The following is a 16,883-nucleotide window of genomic DNA, read 5'->3' as shown; positions in this document are numbered from 1 at the left end:
TATCCTTGCACCACTTCCACCCGGGCGCATCCGCGGATCCACGCCACGCGGCCACGCTAAGGAAAAACGCCGTATGAACCTCCAGGCGTTGCCGAATTTCCCCTGGTAAATCACTATTTTTTAGAAAAATTTGTGAATATCTTTCTACCAATTTTTCAGAGGATTTTGTTAGTATTTTGATCTGAAGTTCCTGAAAATTTCAAGGAAAAATATTTATCACCTCCTTCGATAATAAACATTTTACTAAAATAAATTTGGCAACTCTCGAATGCTCATACGGCGTTCTTCCTTAGCCCGGCAGCACGCTCCAGCGGCTTCACCATGTCATTCTCTCCAGATTCCAGATCCCCCTTTATTATTTCTCTCCTTCTCTAACTAGCCCCTAGCCCCCCCTCCCCCCACCCTACTTCGTGCTTTTGAAGCAGCTTGGATCTTGCCGCCTGCCTTTGAATCCCGAGGAGGAGACTGCTCTGCTTCGGAGGAACACCATATGACTGCCGTGCTAAGTAAAACCGCCGTATAAGCATTCCAGTGTTGCCAAATTTCTGCTTTAAAATTTTTTATTTCTGAGGGAAGTTATGGTTGATTTTCTTTGAAATTTTCAGACTTTTTAGATCAAATTACGAACGGAACCCTGTGAAAAATCGGATGTTAAAAATTCACGAGTTTTCCTGAAAATCCGTGATTTGTCGGAGGAAATTTGGCAACGTCTGATGGCTCATACGGCGTCCTTACACAGCACAGCAGATGGGCCCTAGGACGTCGCCAAATTTCCTTTAAATAAATATGCATTTTCCGGAAAATTCATGAATATTCTTTCGTCAATATTTCAGAGAATTTCACTCAGTATTAATTCTGATATATCTGGGAATTTCGAGAAAAATTACTCATAATTTTTGTCGATGAATATTTGGGAAACGTTCGGCAACATTCGTAAACTCACAGAACGTTTTTCCTCAGCATGAGAGTAGAATATCTTAAAAAAAGAAATGTGGAGACGGAAGTATCTAATTTTGATTGGCGCAGGCACAGGCTGTGTGAGAGAAAAGGCTGATTTTGCCTCTGGAAAATGAATGACACCGAATTGCTTGAAAAGATGGATTAGATAATGGAAAACTGAGGGTAGGAAGTAAAACATACACGTTACTTCCATTGGGAACGATTTCTATAGGATCCTGGACTCCCGTGGAAGCTAATGTAAGAATCCTTGACTAGTTCTGCAACCTCGCGTAGGGTCCTCGCAAATATCGGCTATTATCAGATGTTGAACTTCACAAAAAATTCGTATGATCACATATATTCGCCATAAATCGTTTTTCAACCCTATCAGCTGAGCGACAGGCCCTTTCCAGTCTAAAAAAGTCGGAAAGCGACAACAATTTACTTCTTTTACAAGAATTTAGCCACCTCACGGGTTCTTTCTCAGCTATCGGCTTCACCACCTTTTGGAACGGGTGATTGATGGGTCCAGGCTCGGAGAGAAGGATTCTCTGAGTTTACAAGGATCATAGGTGGCTCTACGTGGGCTCAAGTGAACCCACAGGCATAGAAAATCCCGATAAAAACCGTGAAATTTGTCCCCCAACTATTACGATGTTCAAGTTAAAAATACAGTGGATATTGAATATAACGACATCTGATATATCGACCTATCCGGCATAACGACGCAATTTGACCGGTCCCGGCTGAACTCCGATTTAACAAATGTGCTAGTATTTACGTATCGTTTATGACGACATCTCATATAGCGATATATTGGCCTTAGCGACGGACTTTCCTCGACATTTTGGGCTAGGTTATATCGACCACAACGACCGGAGCATTGCTCAGCGAGGCAATGCTCTTTTAATGCTCTCTGTTTAAGACTATCGATACATATGTAAATAAATATAAACAAATGTGTTGAAGTTTATGTAGCACGTTTTGAATGACAATAATCCTCTAAGTGCGTGCAAAAACTCCACCTTGGAATAAAGTTCTATTTATTATTTTATTTTTGTTTTTTCACCTCGAGATGGGGCTTTGGCCTTCGTGTATCGGCACAAACAACCGAGCAAGAAGGGAACTACTACGCCCGTATGAATAATAGCACCGAACACAGCTCGGTTGTCGTGGAACGCATATTAGTGCCTACAAGACTGTAGGAATACTTCACGCATTGCGCTAAACACAGCACGGTCGGCTGGGTCGGCGTGGAATAAAAAGTAAGCGTGGAGTAAAAAGTAGCGCCTTTAAGACCGTGTGAATACTTCACGCATTGCGCCAAACATACTCCATTCGGCCTAGTATAGGCCTGAAACGCATATTAGCACCTACTTCACGTAGTCAGTGTGCCTACACCAAACCAAGTTGTGCGCTTTATCTTTGAATATTCGTAAATTATCGGTGTCAGACCTACCGCCCCCGGTGTGCTAATTCTGACCAGTGTAAACTGTGTGTGACAAACACCAGTGTACACTCAAATAAGATAAAATAATATCAAAATGAAAAAAAAAAATGAGAATGTAGTGTTAAAAATAATAGTGTTTCTTCTATTGCAAATGAAGAAACCTCGTCTTTATACCCTAGCGCCAATTCGGGATAGGAAGAGGTACAATATGAGCGAGCTCATTTTTATACCAATCAAGAGGGGGTTATTACGTCCCTAAAACAAACAAACAATCTGTGCTTGTCGGATGTGGGTGCCAAGAGACTTATAGAACCATTTTTTAACCACGTCCTTCCGTCTAGAAAACAGCGAGTTGGTTCAGAGGCGAAGCATGAATGATCGATTGTCAAAATTTTGCCATTTGAATTTGTGATAAAGAATCGATTATTAACTTGTTTGTTGCGAATATCCTGTTCATCGATTCTTTTCCGTAGGTTTGAATGGCGAGTCAATAAATACATCGGAAAGCAGGCCACGCCACTGGTTATATTAGTGGGTGCGGGTATATCTTTCATTCATTTCCGATCTACCTGCAGTCCTCCTTTCTTTTTAATTTCATTAATCCTAGCATATAACCCACCAAACACAAAACCTTTTGGACGGGTGTATTTTTTCCCCCATTTTCTGTCTACATCAATATTATCCACACATTTTTTTTCCACTGAAGGTATTTAAATCTGACAGTTTTTGCCCTGCGTAAACAATTTACTTTCTAAAACATTATCTGCGTTAGTTACTTCTGAGTTTTTATGATCCATTTATCATCATCATCTGTGCGCATATCTTCATATGATGAATGACAATTAACTGGACTGCATTTTGCAATTTGGAACTATAGATTCTGGCTCATCTGAAAAAACACTTATGTGCACAGGGAAACTAATGGCACATACGTTCTTTTTAAACCGGGCCAGAATTTATAGTTCCAAATTGCGAAATGCAGTCCAATTCAAAATGAACGCACCCGCACATTAAAACTTTTTTTGAAAGTAAAGATTTTATGAGTCTGTGTCAGAATTTATCAGATTGTGACGTAAAACATGACTGTGTTGTTACACACACCCACATATGCATCAACCAGACATATTTGTACGTACATTTTTTGGTGATGAAATATTGTCATTAATACCTTTTGGTTGATTCATACTTATTTTAGCGCTGAAATGAGTGACATTCTTAATAAATAGCAGAAATTTTTTTCAGATTTGAAATTTTGGTTTTCTAAGTGTAAAATCCATTGAAATTTGTATGGCAGATTTTAAACGCCGATGATTATAACTTATCCATTAAGAATGAAGGATCCAATCGATATCGAAAATTACTTTTGGCGTATACCTAGAATTTTATTCACCCAAACATTTCCTATCTTGGTCAACAGATCTTTTCCTCAACACCACAAGAAACGGCAGATTGCAGTTTTGTCTTTGCCAAAATGAACTCAATTCTGTTCAATGCAACGGTGCTTATTCATGACTCAAAGACTGTATCATAGTTTCATTAAGAGGATTGATGTAACAAGCATAACTCATAAGTGTACTGAGTAGATTTCAAAAAGTGCGTTACAGTTGGCGTGTATAAATATATCTGTCAGGAACGCATGAAATTTTTTATTATTTTCTTTTTACTCTCCTCTCCCAATATTCGTATTTTTTTAATACAAATAAAACATCAGAGTTACTTAGAGTATTCTAGGAGGTTGACCTACTTTTGCTTAGCTAGTTCCTGATGTTTTGTTTAAAAACTCCTTCATTCTAATTTTGTGGAGAATTACAGTTTATTGTTTAATTGGAAATGATTCGATACAAAGGGTATGAAAGTTTCTTCAGAAATTAACAAATGATGAGGAAAATTAATACAATGGTTTTTCTTTTACTTTCTAATGATTCAATATTTATTTTTCATGATTTATAAACAACAATTTCAACTTTAATTTATTCTCTAGTTTTATAGTGTAAAACAGGTCTATAAAATATACGGAAACGAAAACAATTTTTGACTTTCGTCTAGCATCATGCTGCAAAACACAAAATAGCATAAAGAGTTTAATTTTTTTTTTGTTCAAACACGGTACTGAGATGGAACTTCAATGTGGGCTGAGAGTTAAAAACTCCGATCACAGTCTTCGCAACTGTAAATATTAGGTCAGTTTATCATCAGTATCGCCAGTTCCAAACTAAATAAAATTACTCTACATACAGTCAACGGAACAATTACGGTACTTTTGATTTTTTTTAAAAAAGTATTTGCGTCTAAAGAAAAAAAGGTGGCATGACAGCGTACAAGGGAGGATGGGAGAAATGTCAGGTCTATACCTGCATGCAAAATAGTTGATAATTAATACTCTGAAACTTTGTCATACAAATCAATCAATCAATCTCAGATACCTTGACGAGATGGACAGGTATGAGTTTCATTGGACTGCCAGTAGATAAAACAAATCGGTGACCTAGAGCTTGGATGCAGATGTACAGGCCAGCCATGCATTTTAATTATGCCACAATTTATAATTTGAGTCTGTTGAGTGGTTTAAAGACCAAGAATAAATTTTCTTCAAGAGGTGCCTCTTCGAACATATTGGAACAATATAAAATGAGGAAGAATATTCTTTACGCATACGTTCAATGGTATCTACAAGAATGATTATTTCCGTGGGCGATACTGACAACATAGCATACACATAACATACGGCTTTTTTCTGATACATGAGCCAGTTTTGATTCATAATGGATGCATTAATTATTAATCTTAACTTAAAAGGAGGTTGATTTTCAACTATATTATCAATTCTTTGATTCTAAAATAATGGAAAGAGGAACTTTTTTCTTCATAAGATGATAATCATTAATATAAACTATCGGAATGTGAGCAATGTGCTGTACATTTTTGCGGAATATGCAAAAAATAAAAAAAAAAATCGGTGACCTGAAAATAATCTTTCCACCGGGAAATCGATTAAGCCGAGTTGAGCGTTCTTGGTATACCAACTTAATTTAAGTACATCCAAAATTATAAAAAGAAAAAAAGGCAAAGAAATAAAGTATTGAGAAAAGTTGAAATTATTGAAATAATGAAATCTTCTCCTCTCTTATCATAGTTCCTAAACACTTGTTTTCAACCAATTGTTTTTTTTCATTCCAGGAAATGAGATACTTCAGCACTCAACTTTTTGGCGGTTGTATTAGTCCACATTTTGATATAAAGTCGTTGTTCAAATTTTCAAAGCGTTGGTTGCGAAGAAAATCATGACAGAGTGATACAAAGAATCACAGAGCGCTGCAGTGAAGTTATTTTTTGATAAAAATCCATTTATTTCCAATATAATCAGATGCCCCACTCTACTGAAACTGTGTGTCAGTATCATCGACTTTGAATTAGAATCTAATTTTTAGTAGATTTTCAAAGTCACATAAACACTTTTTTGTGTATTCATGGGATTCGTGTTTTTGAGAGTGAACTTTATGATAAAACAGTGATCAAAAATAATTTAATGTTTTAAAATTGAATTATTTTGCAACTAAATTACTGCCGATATTTTTTTGCATGGGGTTATGATTTCAATGGGTTTGTTCTGTTTCTGAATTTTTATACTCTTTTTTGTACACAGCGTTAAATAAGCACATCTTCAACAAAAAAGAAATATTTATTTTATAAAAGTAACTATCACAATAACATTTACGTCAGACAATTGGGGCTAACCTTTTAATAAATTCAGAAGTGTTGGAATATTTATATCAGTAGTTTACTGGTTAAACTATCTGGAGACATGAATTTAGAATGGTTTAATTGCATCCTTGGAAAATTAACCCTTTTCTGTAGAATTCTATATAATTCCATAAAATATATTAATCAAATACATTTTACCGAGTGAGTAGATATGAATTCATAACTGGGATTGCATACACCGATAGTAATATGTTCAACACTTCTGATTTGAGATATTATTTTGAATGAAAAATTACTCTAAACAAAATGTAAAAAAAGCCCCGTCTGTTTATAAAAGTTTGTTCTTAATTCTAATTGGTAAAAGGCACTCAATAAAGGCCATTAAATTTCAATAAAATTAAAGATCCAATTTCTTTCTAAATTCAAAAATTGAGAATCATTTACAAAAGGATAGAGTAGGAAGGAATAAACAAATTGAGTAAGTATATAATGGTAACTTAAAATAATCAACTGAATGGTATTACCAGGCTCGCATTTTATACGCTAAAAATCAACTATATTAGAATTTTCTAACGAGACACATTCGTTGAGAAAACCAGCAGCGGTTTGGGAAATTCCTTGCGTCATAGGCAGTTTGATCGAGAAAAAACAGAATCGAGGAGGTGATTACTTTTACATAAGCCAGTGATGTTTACCGGACGACAAATAAATCTACGTGTACCGTATCCTTCATCTTCTGATCATAGTGCCCAAATATAGTTGACTCACCCAAACTAAGTGCCCGCGGCCAACAGCTCCCCTTCTCACCTCTTTTTTTCAGGCCAAAAAATTTTTTTTTTTTACTTTATGAGCTCAACTCTTTTTTGTGTAGAATGTCTTGAAAATAGATTTAAAATTGTTCCTCTCTGTTTTTGTGGTTTTCTCAACGGGACTCACTCTCTCTTTTGCCTTGTTCAACAAGCCACCTCTAAAGAGCGCCATGTTGGATTCTTAGAGAAGGATATATTTTTGACTAGCACCGGGGCCGGAGCGACACAACTCAGGTCTCATTAACTCGCCAAGCAAGGCTCAATCCAGGTACAGTTGACAATATTGACTTATTGTCTCATTGATAGGCTTGAAAAGATGGAAATTCAGCATCTGTGGCCGGATTTTGAAAAGGGACTTTATCTTCCGGAAGAAAATTTACCTCAACTTTTTTCAAAAGCTTAGACCATGTTTTTCTATATCTTAGACATTTTTATTCTGTAACTTCAAATTCATACTTTCTTCAATCTTTAACCTTTATGGGGTCAAATTTGGTGCAAAATTTTCAGTTTTCTTACTCCACGCTTTGGTACCAAAAACCTAAATTTGGAATTTTGGAAAATAAGGCCCCTTCTCAGGGATCTGGTCACATATTTCGAGGTGTATCGAAGAGAGGATAGGTTAAAGAGCACCTGCGGAGCGGTACTTAAGCACTGGTTCAGAGGAGCCGAATGAAGTGTGGTGCAACGCCGCGGTGACGTTGTTATCCGTGCGTTTGAGTCTCCGGCTACGGCACTCTGTGGCGACCCTCACTCGGCAAGAGGAAGATGGGTCGACAGAGGAGAGGAGCCGGTATCAAGTATTTTTATTATTGCTGCTTGTGTTGTTATTGTTGTTGTGTGACTTCTCGTGGTCGTCGCTTTTGGGGCTTTCGGGGCTCTCCCGGGACTGCGGCGACGCCACCTGGAGGAGCGACGAGGATGAGGATCGGGACGAGGTGCTCTCTTTCTCGTTACTACTCAGACTATCCAACTTGGTAATTCCTACGAGGGACTCCATCTGTCGCTGCATGTAGACCAAATTGTAGCTGGGCGAGAAGTTGGAGCGGGGCATGATTCGATTCGAGTCGGCGCTCACCTTGCCCATGAAGGACCTGATCTCCTCGAAATAAGAGTCCTCGCCGATCATGCCGGGGGGTCGACACCTCTGCGAGACGGGCGAGCCCCTCTTCCCGTGCCGGTCGTCCAGGATCGTCGGCCCGTCCGACTCGTGCTTCTTTAAATGCCTATCTAGGTTCGTCTGCTGCCCGAAGCACCGATCGCAGAGCGGGCACTTGAAGGGCTTCTCCTTGTTGTGGATATTCCTAACGTGCCGCTGGAGGTTTGATGAGATGCTAAAGGAGCGCTCGCAGTACTTGCACTTGTAGGGCTGCTCCCCGGTGTGCGTGCGGAGGTGCCGCGTCAAGTTGGCGGATCTAGGGAACTGTTTACCGCAGAATTTGCAAGCGTACCTATCTTTGGGCTTCCCGACCGTGCTCAGGGGTTGGTCTTGCGGGTGCTTCGGGGAGTTGGGGATCGGCGGGTGGACGCTCTCGAAGGCAGGTGGGCCTGGAACTCGGTGACCGTTGAGCAAACCTTGGAACGGGTTGTAAGGTGGATATTCGGGGGGACTCGAGGGGGAGTACGGAAGGGGCATGCGTGGGACCTTCTCGCCGGCGCGGTACATGACCTCCAGTACAATCGGATGCACGGGTGGCTGGTGGTGGGGGAACAGCAACGGGTAAGGTGCCATGGCTTTCCCTTGCGACTTCCCTTTATCATTGAGCTCCTCCTTTGGCTTATCGGCCACCTCGATTTCTTTCTCGCTGGACGTGGGAGAAGCGTGCCCGGAGGCAGGCGTGGCGTTCTCTTTAGGTGAAGGCGAGGGCGAGTGGATGATGAGATTCTGGTTCTCGTCCTCGAGGTTCCGCCGCAGCGTCACCTTCTTGTAGTCGACGCGGAGGTCGAGAGGCTGGTCCTCGTCGCACTCGCTGAGGGAGGGTGGTGGCCGGGCGGCGGGCGACATGTGGGGGCGACTTCCCGCCCTTGAGAGGTCGAACGGCATCTCGTCTGCCGGCTCGTGGTCGCCGAGCGCAGGAACTTGGACGGTGAGAGGGTAGACGGCTGCTTGCTTGGGGGAAGCTGAGGCGGGGTCGGTCGAAGGCAGCACCATTTTACGCGGACTGGAATCCTTCTCTCTCATGTTGTCACCTGCTGCGCCGATAGAAAGCGCGCCAGCTCGCGGGTAGTAACAGTACCACGCCAGGGAGGACTCCACCACGCTCATTACTGCAACAAACAAAACAAAACATCGGCTATTAGTAAGTTGTTAAGCTACAAGAGACATGTGAGGCTTTTCAAATTACAGCCATTCAGAAGGTAATCGATAGAATGTTTAGCTTTTAACAGTCAAGTTAGCCCCGCATCCCTGTGTTTTCAGAAATGACAAAGCGCCTTCAATGTTTTCTTATGCAACACGGACATCCACGAAGTACGTTTAGTTGTATCCAGGCGCTAATTTCTAAGACGCGTTGTCGTTCCCTACTTTGCCGAGGGAAACATCATTTTTAGCCTCTTTGACGCCACTTTCGTTAGGTTCAGTCTCATGGAAAATTTTCTATTAGTCATAACAAATCATTCTGAACAAATGGAGAGATTGCAAGTGTCTGAAATTTTGTAAATTTCATGTTCAAGAAGGAACTACGGAGTGAACTGATCATGAGAATATTCTTATTTTCTAAAATGGACAATTAACAGAAGATATATGAACAAATGAACTGATCTGCTACTGATACATATGTATTTAAATGGGAAATGCCGCCTGATGACGTTACAAGATGGCAGTTTTTCTCAGCTTTAAATCAAATTTTCTACTATTTCTAGTATCAGAGAAAAATCACGAAAGGAATCAATGAATTCTTCATTGGATGTAACGATGGTATTTGTTTTTTTACCAAAAGGGGGTCTGAAAGCCTCTCCGAAAACATTCGGAAAAGTGTCCCAAGGAACAATTTTGAACTGTTTAAAAAAAGTGGATAAAACAAAAAGTTCTAAGATAAAACATGCGTATTTATTATTAATTATTTTAAATATTAAAATTGATTATTATAGATTATGCAAAATTACGTAAATTTTATGGAGGGAGCCAGACCCCCACTGCTTTCCTTTAGTTTCACCTTTACTTACAGTCGTTGCAAACGCTGTGAAGAAAGCATGTGGGATAGCTAGTACCGAAAAACAAGTAAAGGAAATGAAAGGAAAGGAAAGATTTAAGTCCAGAAATTTGAAGCATCCCCAGTCCTCTCGCGTCACGTGCAAGAACTACGGAGATGAGCGCACAGATTGCATGAGCGCATAAAAAGAGCTTATTCAATCAGACTTTAAAGTTCACTGCAGTTGTGGACGGAGTGTCTGTCTCAGCCAAATTGCTGATTAAATTGAAGATGCGCTCGCGCATTCGGAACGGAATACGGGATTTTTTAGGTCAACTTTGCAATCGCGGTTGCGTGCACTCGTTTTCGTGGAGCTGTCGACGAGGAAGCTAACCTTGCTCCAAAACCTTGCTTGGAATTTCTATCAACCAAATCGTCCAGATTTTTACTCATCGTCAAAATGATCTTCTTCAAACTGACCATCAGTTCTAGATCCAAAGAGATCATTCAATTTTTATCCTTATTCTTTCTTCAGTCTATTGAGGTGGCACCGGTAATAAAGTCAGAGGCGGATCCAGCAACTTAGCAACACCGGATTCCCTCCATTTAAACCTATGCTAAGTAATCGATTCTTTTCGGAGCACCTGGCCCTTCCAAGAGTCGATCCATTTTCATAGGTTTAAATGGAGATAAACAATGTTGCCAATTAAATGGATTCGCCAATGAACAAAGTTCTAGTTTCGACTTGTAAAAAATACATTTTGATAATGCAAAGAATACTTATTACTCGAAAAGTACATAGAAGCAATCTGGAAAAAGCACCAATGTGACTAGATCTACACTAAGAGGCCATAAAAACTCCGCTGATGTTTCACCTGATTTCTCACTACCTTCAAAACTTTTGACTGTCCATACCTTCATCTGGCTTGATAAAAAGGAAAAGAGTACATGAATAGTTTGAACTTTACTTTATTTACTTAATAGAAACTAGGAAGAAATGACAAGTTTCGTGATAAAATAACGAGTAAACTCTTCATTTCAATGCGAGTAAGGAAGTTCTGCAATTGGATTTCTCTTTGAAGATCTTTGAGCCAACATTGCTTTTATGCTTTATTTTTAAATGTATAGCGGTGCAAAGAGGGGAACTAAAATTAAACTGAGATTCCTTTTATGGGAGTGGACGTCTAGAGCTAAGCCGCTCTATCAAGGGCAAAGGATGATGTCCAAGAAGCCCCACTGGAAAAATGTTAAACGCGGCATTCCTCTTAAATTTTGCACGAGAAATCCAAGGTTTTTTTCCCTTTTCAGAATTCTTCAAATTTTATTCACGCTAAAAGTATGTAGGTATCCATCGTCATATTTTATCTGACGGCTTCGAATCTCATGAACCCATTGAGTGTATTTAGTCGGGACCTAATTTTTGATGTTAACTTTGCCTCAAAAATTAACTGTTCGCCAATAACTTTAAAGCAACTCGAGGTTCTCTTTTTACTGAAAAAAGAAGGAGAAGAAAAGAGGAAAATGGACCGATGAATTCTAAGTAAAAAACAATATAAGATTATGACATCAACAAAGACAAGAGCTTGAAAGAAGGACTGTTTTACTTTTCATCCAAGCTTTAAAGTGCATAAAAAGCTATTTAAGCCGTTTTAATATGCAAAACTCGGTGCCAGCAGCTTCTAGAGTTCTCGAACGTCGGCGTTCCACCAGAGCGAGTCTCTCGGAGAGATAAATTATTTCTCCCGGATTTTATGAAAGTTTTTAACTTGATAATCACTTTGCACGGCTCGTTTAATAATATACACGTCGTGAAAAATAGCTCCTCCTAACATTTTTGACACACGACGGTCTGCGCCCGATAATCAGTGGTACGTTGTTTGAATTTAAAATGAGTTCTTTGCTGCTGTAACTATATGTGCTTCTTATGAAGATCTTGTCGCCATGGGCTTTAATCAGAGTCTACGTTTGACGGGGCTGGTGCCGTTTTATAAGGAGGCTTCCGCCGCGCCGGGCTCCTTGCTAACACATCTGCATTCGCTGGAAATCTAATACAACGCCTCTCCCCACCGCCTCTATTGCTTCGCTCATGTTTTATACGGTATCTCTCCGATAATTTTGTAATGGAATCAAATATAAAATGCGGATGCAACGCATGTACGGGGTATGACAGGTCTCTTTAATTGAATTGTTTTTTTTTTTTTTTTTTTTTTTTTTTTTTTTTTTTTTTTTTTTTAAAAAAAATAATGATAATAAAAAAAAATTCTATCAAAGAAAAAACTTTAAGTACCTAGGAAAAGCGAGTTTGAGCCGGATATAGTGGATTTTTTGGCAATCGTTATTCAGCTGAAAAAAGGCAGCATCCAAAAATACGAACTTTTTGGTCTTTCAATAAGGACTTTTCACGGAAAAAATTATCACAATCCCAGCTGTACTCCTAGCTGATTTTGGCGCCAGATACAGGAGTAGTTGTACCAGTCAGAGGTAGTTTGAGTCTGCAGAAAGTGTGGTTGAGTTAACCATACCTCTGATTAATGCGACTACTCATACACATCTGGCGCCAAAATCAGTCAGAAGTATAGTTGGGATGGTGATACCCTTTTCCCAGTGTTCTCACCTGGTAGTTAGGCACTCTTTGAAACGAACAAAATCCGTGCTCATTTTTCGATCAAAAATGGAAAGTAATGAGATGGAAAAATATTTGAAGAAAAATCGAAGATGCGTGTGACCCTAAGACCACTCTTTTGCAGTAACATGGAATATCTTTTTTCCGAATCGGACACTTTCCGTTGAAAACGATTCAATTGATCGGTGGATTACTGGTCTCACCTAATTTTTCATCGAACTTTTTCCGTATCGTATATTCCCATAAAACTAAAATACAAATTCTAACGATAGTTTCAAAAGGATCAACTTCTGCATTGATCGCGGGGAAAAATACAAATGCCTTGGAAATAAGCAGTATCGCAATAAGATCTTTTTCTCTCCGGTTGCCTCAATTATCCTCCTTCTAGACAATGATCTTGGAATAGTGTTGACGGCAGTATAAAGTTAGGTGGTTAATAAAAAAGCAGTTCAAGCCGAAGGACTCTTCAAATGGTGGCGCTAGAGCGCTTTGCATCGTAAGACATTCCTTCCAATTGCTGACCTCACGGGGAGCCAAAATTTACGGCTTTTTAATGTGTGACTCGGAAACTGTGTCAAAATTGGCTACAGCCTGGATGGAAATTGAGTCGAGTTTCATGACTCCTCGACCATTTAAAGCGAGGATCTATTTAAATTAAATTTAAAGCGTCCAGTAATGAGCCGCAAACCACCCTCCGAGCAAAATAAAAACTATTTCATCATACTGATGTTCCAGTTGTCCAATTGAGTAAAAAAAAAAAAAATCGTCATACCCTTCAATCCCTCTCGTAAAAAACTGGTGGGAGTTTTTGAAAGAAATACGAAGGAGCCGAAGGCACCAACTTTAATTTCCCTTTTCACATAAACACCAGATTCTTCTTGACAAATTCACTTTTGAAAAGAAGAATGAAAGTATGTATAACGCTTAATAGCGTTTTCATTTATCTACAGTGCAATGTATAAAATCTTCTTTTGAATGTAATTTGATATGAATCTGCACAAAGTTTTAAAAAAATGTAAGCGTCGTAACTGCACCAGGGTTGATATGAATTGTCTCTTTTACCCAAAAATACTCTGTTAATTCAAAATAACTCGACAACACTGGCATGATGTACATTCATGCAAGTACCTTCCATCGAAAATGGAATTTTTGAGATTTCAAGCGTTCCCAACTTTCAGATCTCTCATCCAAAAATATTTCGTTCAACAGATTTTTTATAAAATATCCGGGCATATTATCCAAAATAAATGTATCATCTTCACTATTGCTCGGACTTTCATGCCGACTAAAATAATACAGGCAAGTTAGCTAGGATGCTATACATTTTGTATTGAATAGCAACAGATGAAATCAGTTAAGTTATTTGAGGAATTGAAAAAGGCCAATCTAGGTCAAAATGGGTACAAGCAGGGCTCAAATTTGGCAAAAGCCGACAACAACGTTAATTTTATTGGATCTTAATTAGGAACTTGGGAACAGGTTTCGCAGATGACGAGGCCAACTTATACGCTCTGTCATCATCTGGAGCATGTTAATTGTTGCCACTTCCTGGCCATCTTGGCGTCGCTGCCAAACTTTGATAGAGAAAAAATTGAAGCCCGTTTTTAATCCACCATTTTTTAGACAGGAATGACAAACGAATGGCCAGCGTCTTGTATAACACTGGCTCGTGAGGTTTCTAGTCCTTCTTTTTATCTATCACCCCCTGTTGTTGCATCACGCAAATGCAGCAGTTTGCACTTTTCGGATTCCTCAATTTGAACTTCAGATCCTCTTAACCACCACAGTACCTTATGCATCCTCCTACACAGAGATTTCACAGTCCCCAATTTCTTGACTAACTGTTTATTATTCATAATGTCGAATAAGGTGTCATTTTTAACTTCTGTGATCTGACACACTCCATCATTACGGACGACTCGATCCCTCCTGGAAAAAGCGTCCCTGTTAAAACGCCAAAGGTAACAATTACTAACTGCAGACAGGAGGGTAAACGTAAGAATTTGAGCTACTCAAAAAGGCATCATCGGAGATTGACAGTATTAAATGGGATGAGTAATGGGCATGGAACTAATGGTTGTCAGGCGTGCCCAGGCGGGTTGATTTATCAACGAGACAGCGGCGGTTTCAGCGGGAATATTGCAACGGCGATGGGTGCAGCGCAGCGATGCAGCGGTCCAGCTCAACGCGAGATGATGGCTGCAGCTATGTGATGCGCATAGGTAACTCGATACGAATTGAATCCCGGGGCGCCGACCCGAACTGGGTCAAACGATGGGAATCATCTCTGTCTCCGACGCTGAGGTGACATAATCAACAGATCATTGTGGGAAATATGACACCTGTTTTTATTGCAAACTCACTCCTCTAAATTGCTCCGGATTGTGACCGCGCGCAGGCGCCAGCGTCTGCCCACCCGCACCCACTCGTTCACTCTCACCTCATCTGCCGTGCTGAAAAACGCCGTATGAACATCCGAGAGTTGCCAAATTTGGCAAATTCCTCAATGAAATGCTCATAAGAGGACGAGTGATAGTGTTTGTGGTGCACATTAGCCTATTTTGAAGACTTGGGAACGCAGCAACGTCTAAAATGTATGATATGTTTTTAATCACCAACTTAGGACTTGTTTTACACCTTTTCTCTGAATTCCTCAGAAGTTTTTAGTCACGAGCTGTTTGAAGGTGTTTAGAAGAGTGAGGAAGTATTAAATACTTGTCGTAAGATCACCGCGTCAACACCGTGATACGTAAGATATTAATGAAGCAACATTCACCATTATAAAGTTTCAAAACTAACACTTTTTTTGAGTGTGCATTTGTTTGGAGACTTTAACGCGAGGGTAGAAAAGTAGAGAAGTGCGTATAAACATCGTCGTCGCTTGTTATTGGGCTCAAATACACTAGATATTTTTTTCCTTCTTTCAATCTTCCTCTCCTCCAACCTCCGCCCGAGAATACCCCCCCCCCCCTGTTGAAGTTAAGATCCCTTGAACCCTTCGAAATGAGTTATCAAAGAGAGACATGTCCGTGAAGAAAGTGTTTATTATAAATATTTTGCTATGACTTCGACATCACTGTAAAAACTGGTCCACTTTTCAGTTCAGCTCGTCGCATGTCACATTAAGCAAAAACAGGTGGTTTGTGCGCCTCTGCTGTTCCATCAGTAATGTGTCGCGCTTTGCTATGAATCGATTGATCTGCCATTTAAACCTATAGAAAATGATCGATTATCAGGGTAGACCTGAATAATCGATTTTTTTACCTCAGATTCCGGTGAGACAATATCGCTATCCGATGATTCACGCTTCACTACCTTGCTTTACAACGGGAATGTGATGTCACCACTCTAACGTGTTCTCTATGCATCATTGAGGGCTTTATAATTTCTTCACATTTGGAAGAAGGCGCGATTCAGAGAGAGAAATTTGGTTGATGATCAGCACAATTGAAAAAGGTGATTTGGGTTTACATGTGGCAGTCAAGTGTGTTTAACAAACTTTGTATGGACATTAGAATAACGAGGTAAAGTAAGGTAATCACCGTTTATTCTCAAATGAACCTTTAACATTTTTGAAATTGAGGATGCAAAGTTTCAAAACTACAGGGAAAAGGACAGGAGTTGTGCATTACGCCTTCAATGACCAAAGATCAATCAAACAGTTGCCTGCCATAACAATAAAACCGGCTTGTGTTTTGTGACTTTTTTGACGTTCGTCTTTCTGGGTCACCGCGAACAGGAAATGAAATCACCGCGCCTGCAATAAAATATTTGAGTAAACAGCCAGATAATTAAAAAATAATCTTCATTAAGCACATTACTTCATTTGTGCCTGAAAATTATGGTTGTCGCGGGTAGGACGCCGGTAATTCCATAAAGTACCCGTCTAATCTACACTCGTCGGTTATCTCGATTGAAATTGTGGAATTTTTCGCAACGATGAAAATTGTGCGAACGACGCTGGATGCAACGTGCCGCAGTATTCTCAACCCGGATTGGTAAAGCAGAGGCGTGATTGTCAGACCGCTGAAAAATTATGAAAAATCCATCCCGAAAGTCGAATTATAATCGAAAAAACCGAATGTGCTTGCAACAGTGCGGGTCAAAGAATTAATTAGTCGAAGAAAGGGGGTTGTAAAATCTGTGACATACTGCTCGAGGATTGGTATATTGTACGGATACACGTACCTTCAAGTTGCTTCTGTTTATAACTTGGCACGTTGAAAAAAACA

At 39.7% G+C, this 16,883-nt stretch overlaps 1 protein-coding gene across 1 annotated transcript in view; it reads right to left on the bottom strand.

Moving 5' to 3' along the window:
* Positions 1–4,289: 4,289 nt before the first annotated feature.
* LOC109041300 (uncharacterized) overlaps positions 4,290–16,883 on the bottom strand; it is a 134,752-nt gene continuing 122,158 nt past the window's right edge. Inside the window, exon 3 of the mRNA XM_019057604.2 lies at positions 4,290–9,165. Within this exon, the coding sequence (XP_018913149.2) occupies positions 7,694–9,163 (1,470 nt within the window). The 5' untranslated portion in view covers positions 9,164–9,165 and the 3' untranslated portion in view covers positions 4,290–7,693. The remainder of the gene's footprint in view (positions 9,166–16,883) is intronic.

This window comes from Bemisia tabaci, chromosome 1 (genome assembly GCF_918797505.1).
Source record: "Bemisia tabaci chromosome 1, PGI_BMITA_v3".
Taxonomy (NCBI): Eukaryota; Metazoa; Arthropoda; class Insecta; order Hemiptera; family Aleyrodidae; genus Bemisia; species Bemisia tabaci.
Note: the sequence above shows the minus strand (reverse complement) of the source record. Positions and strands in the feature narration are given on the sequence as shown.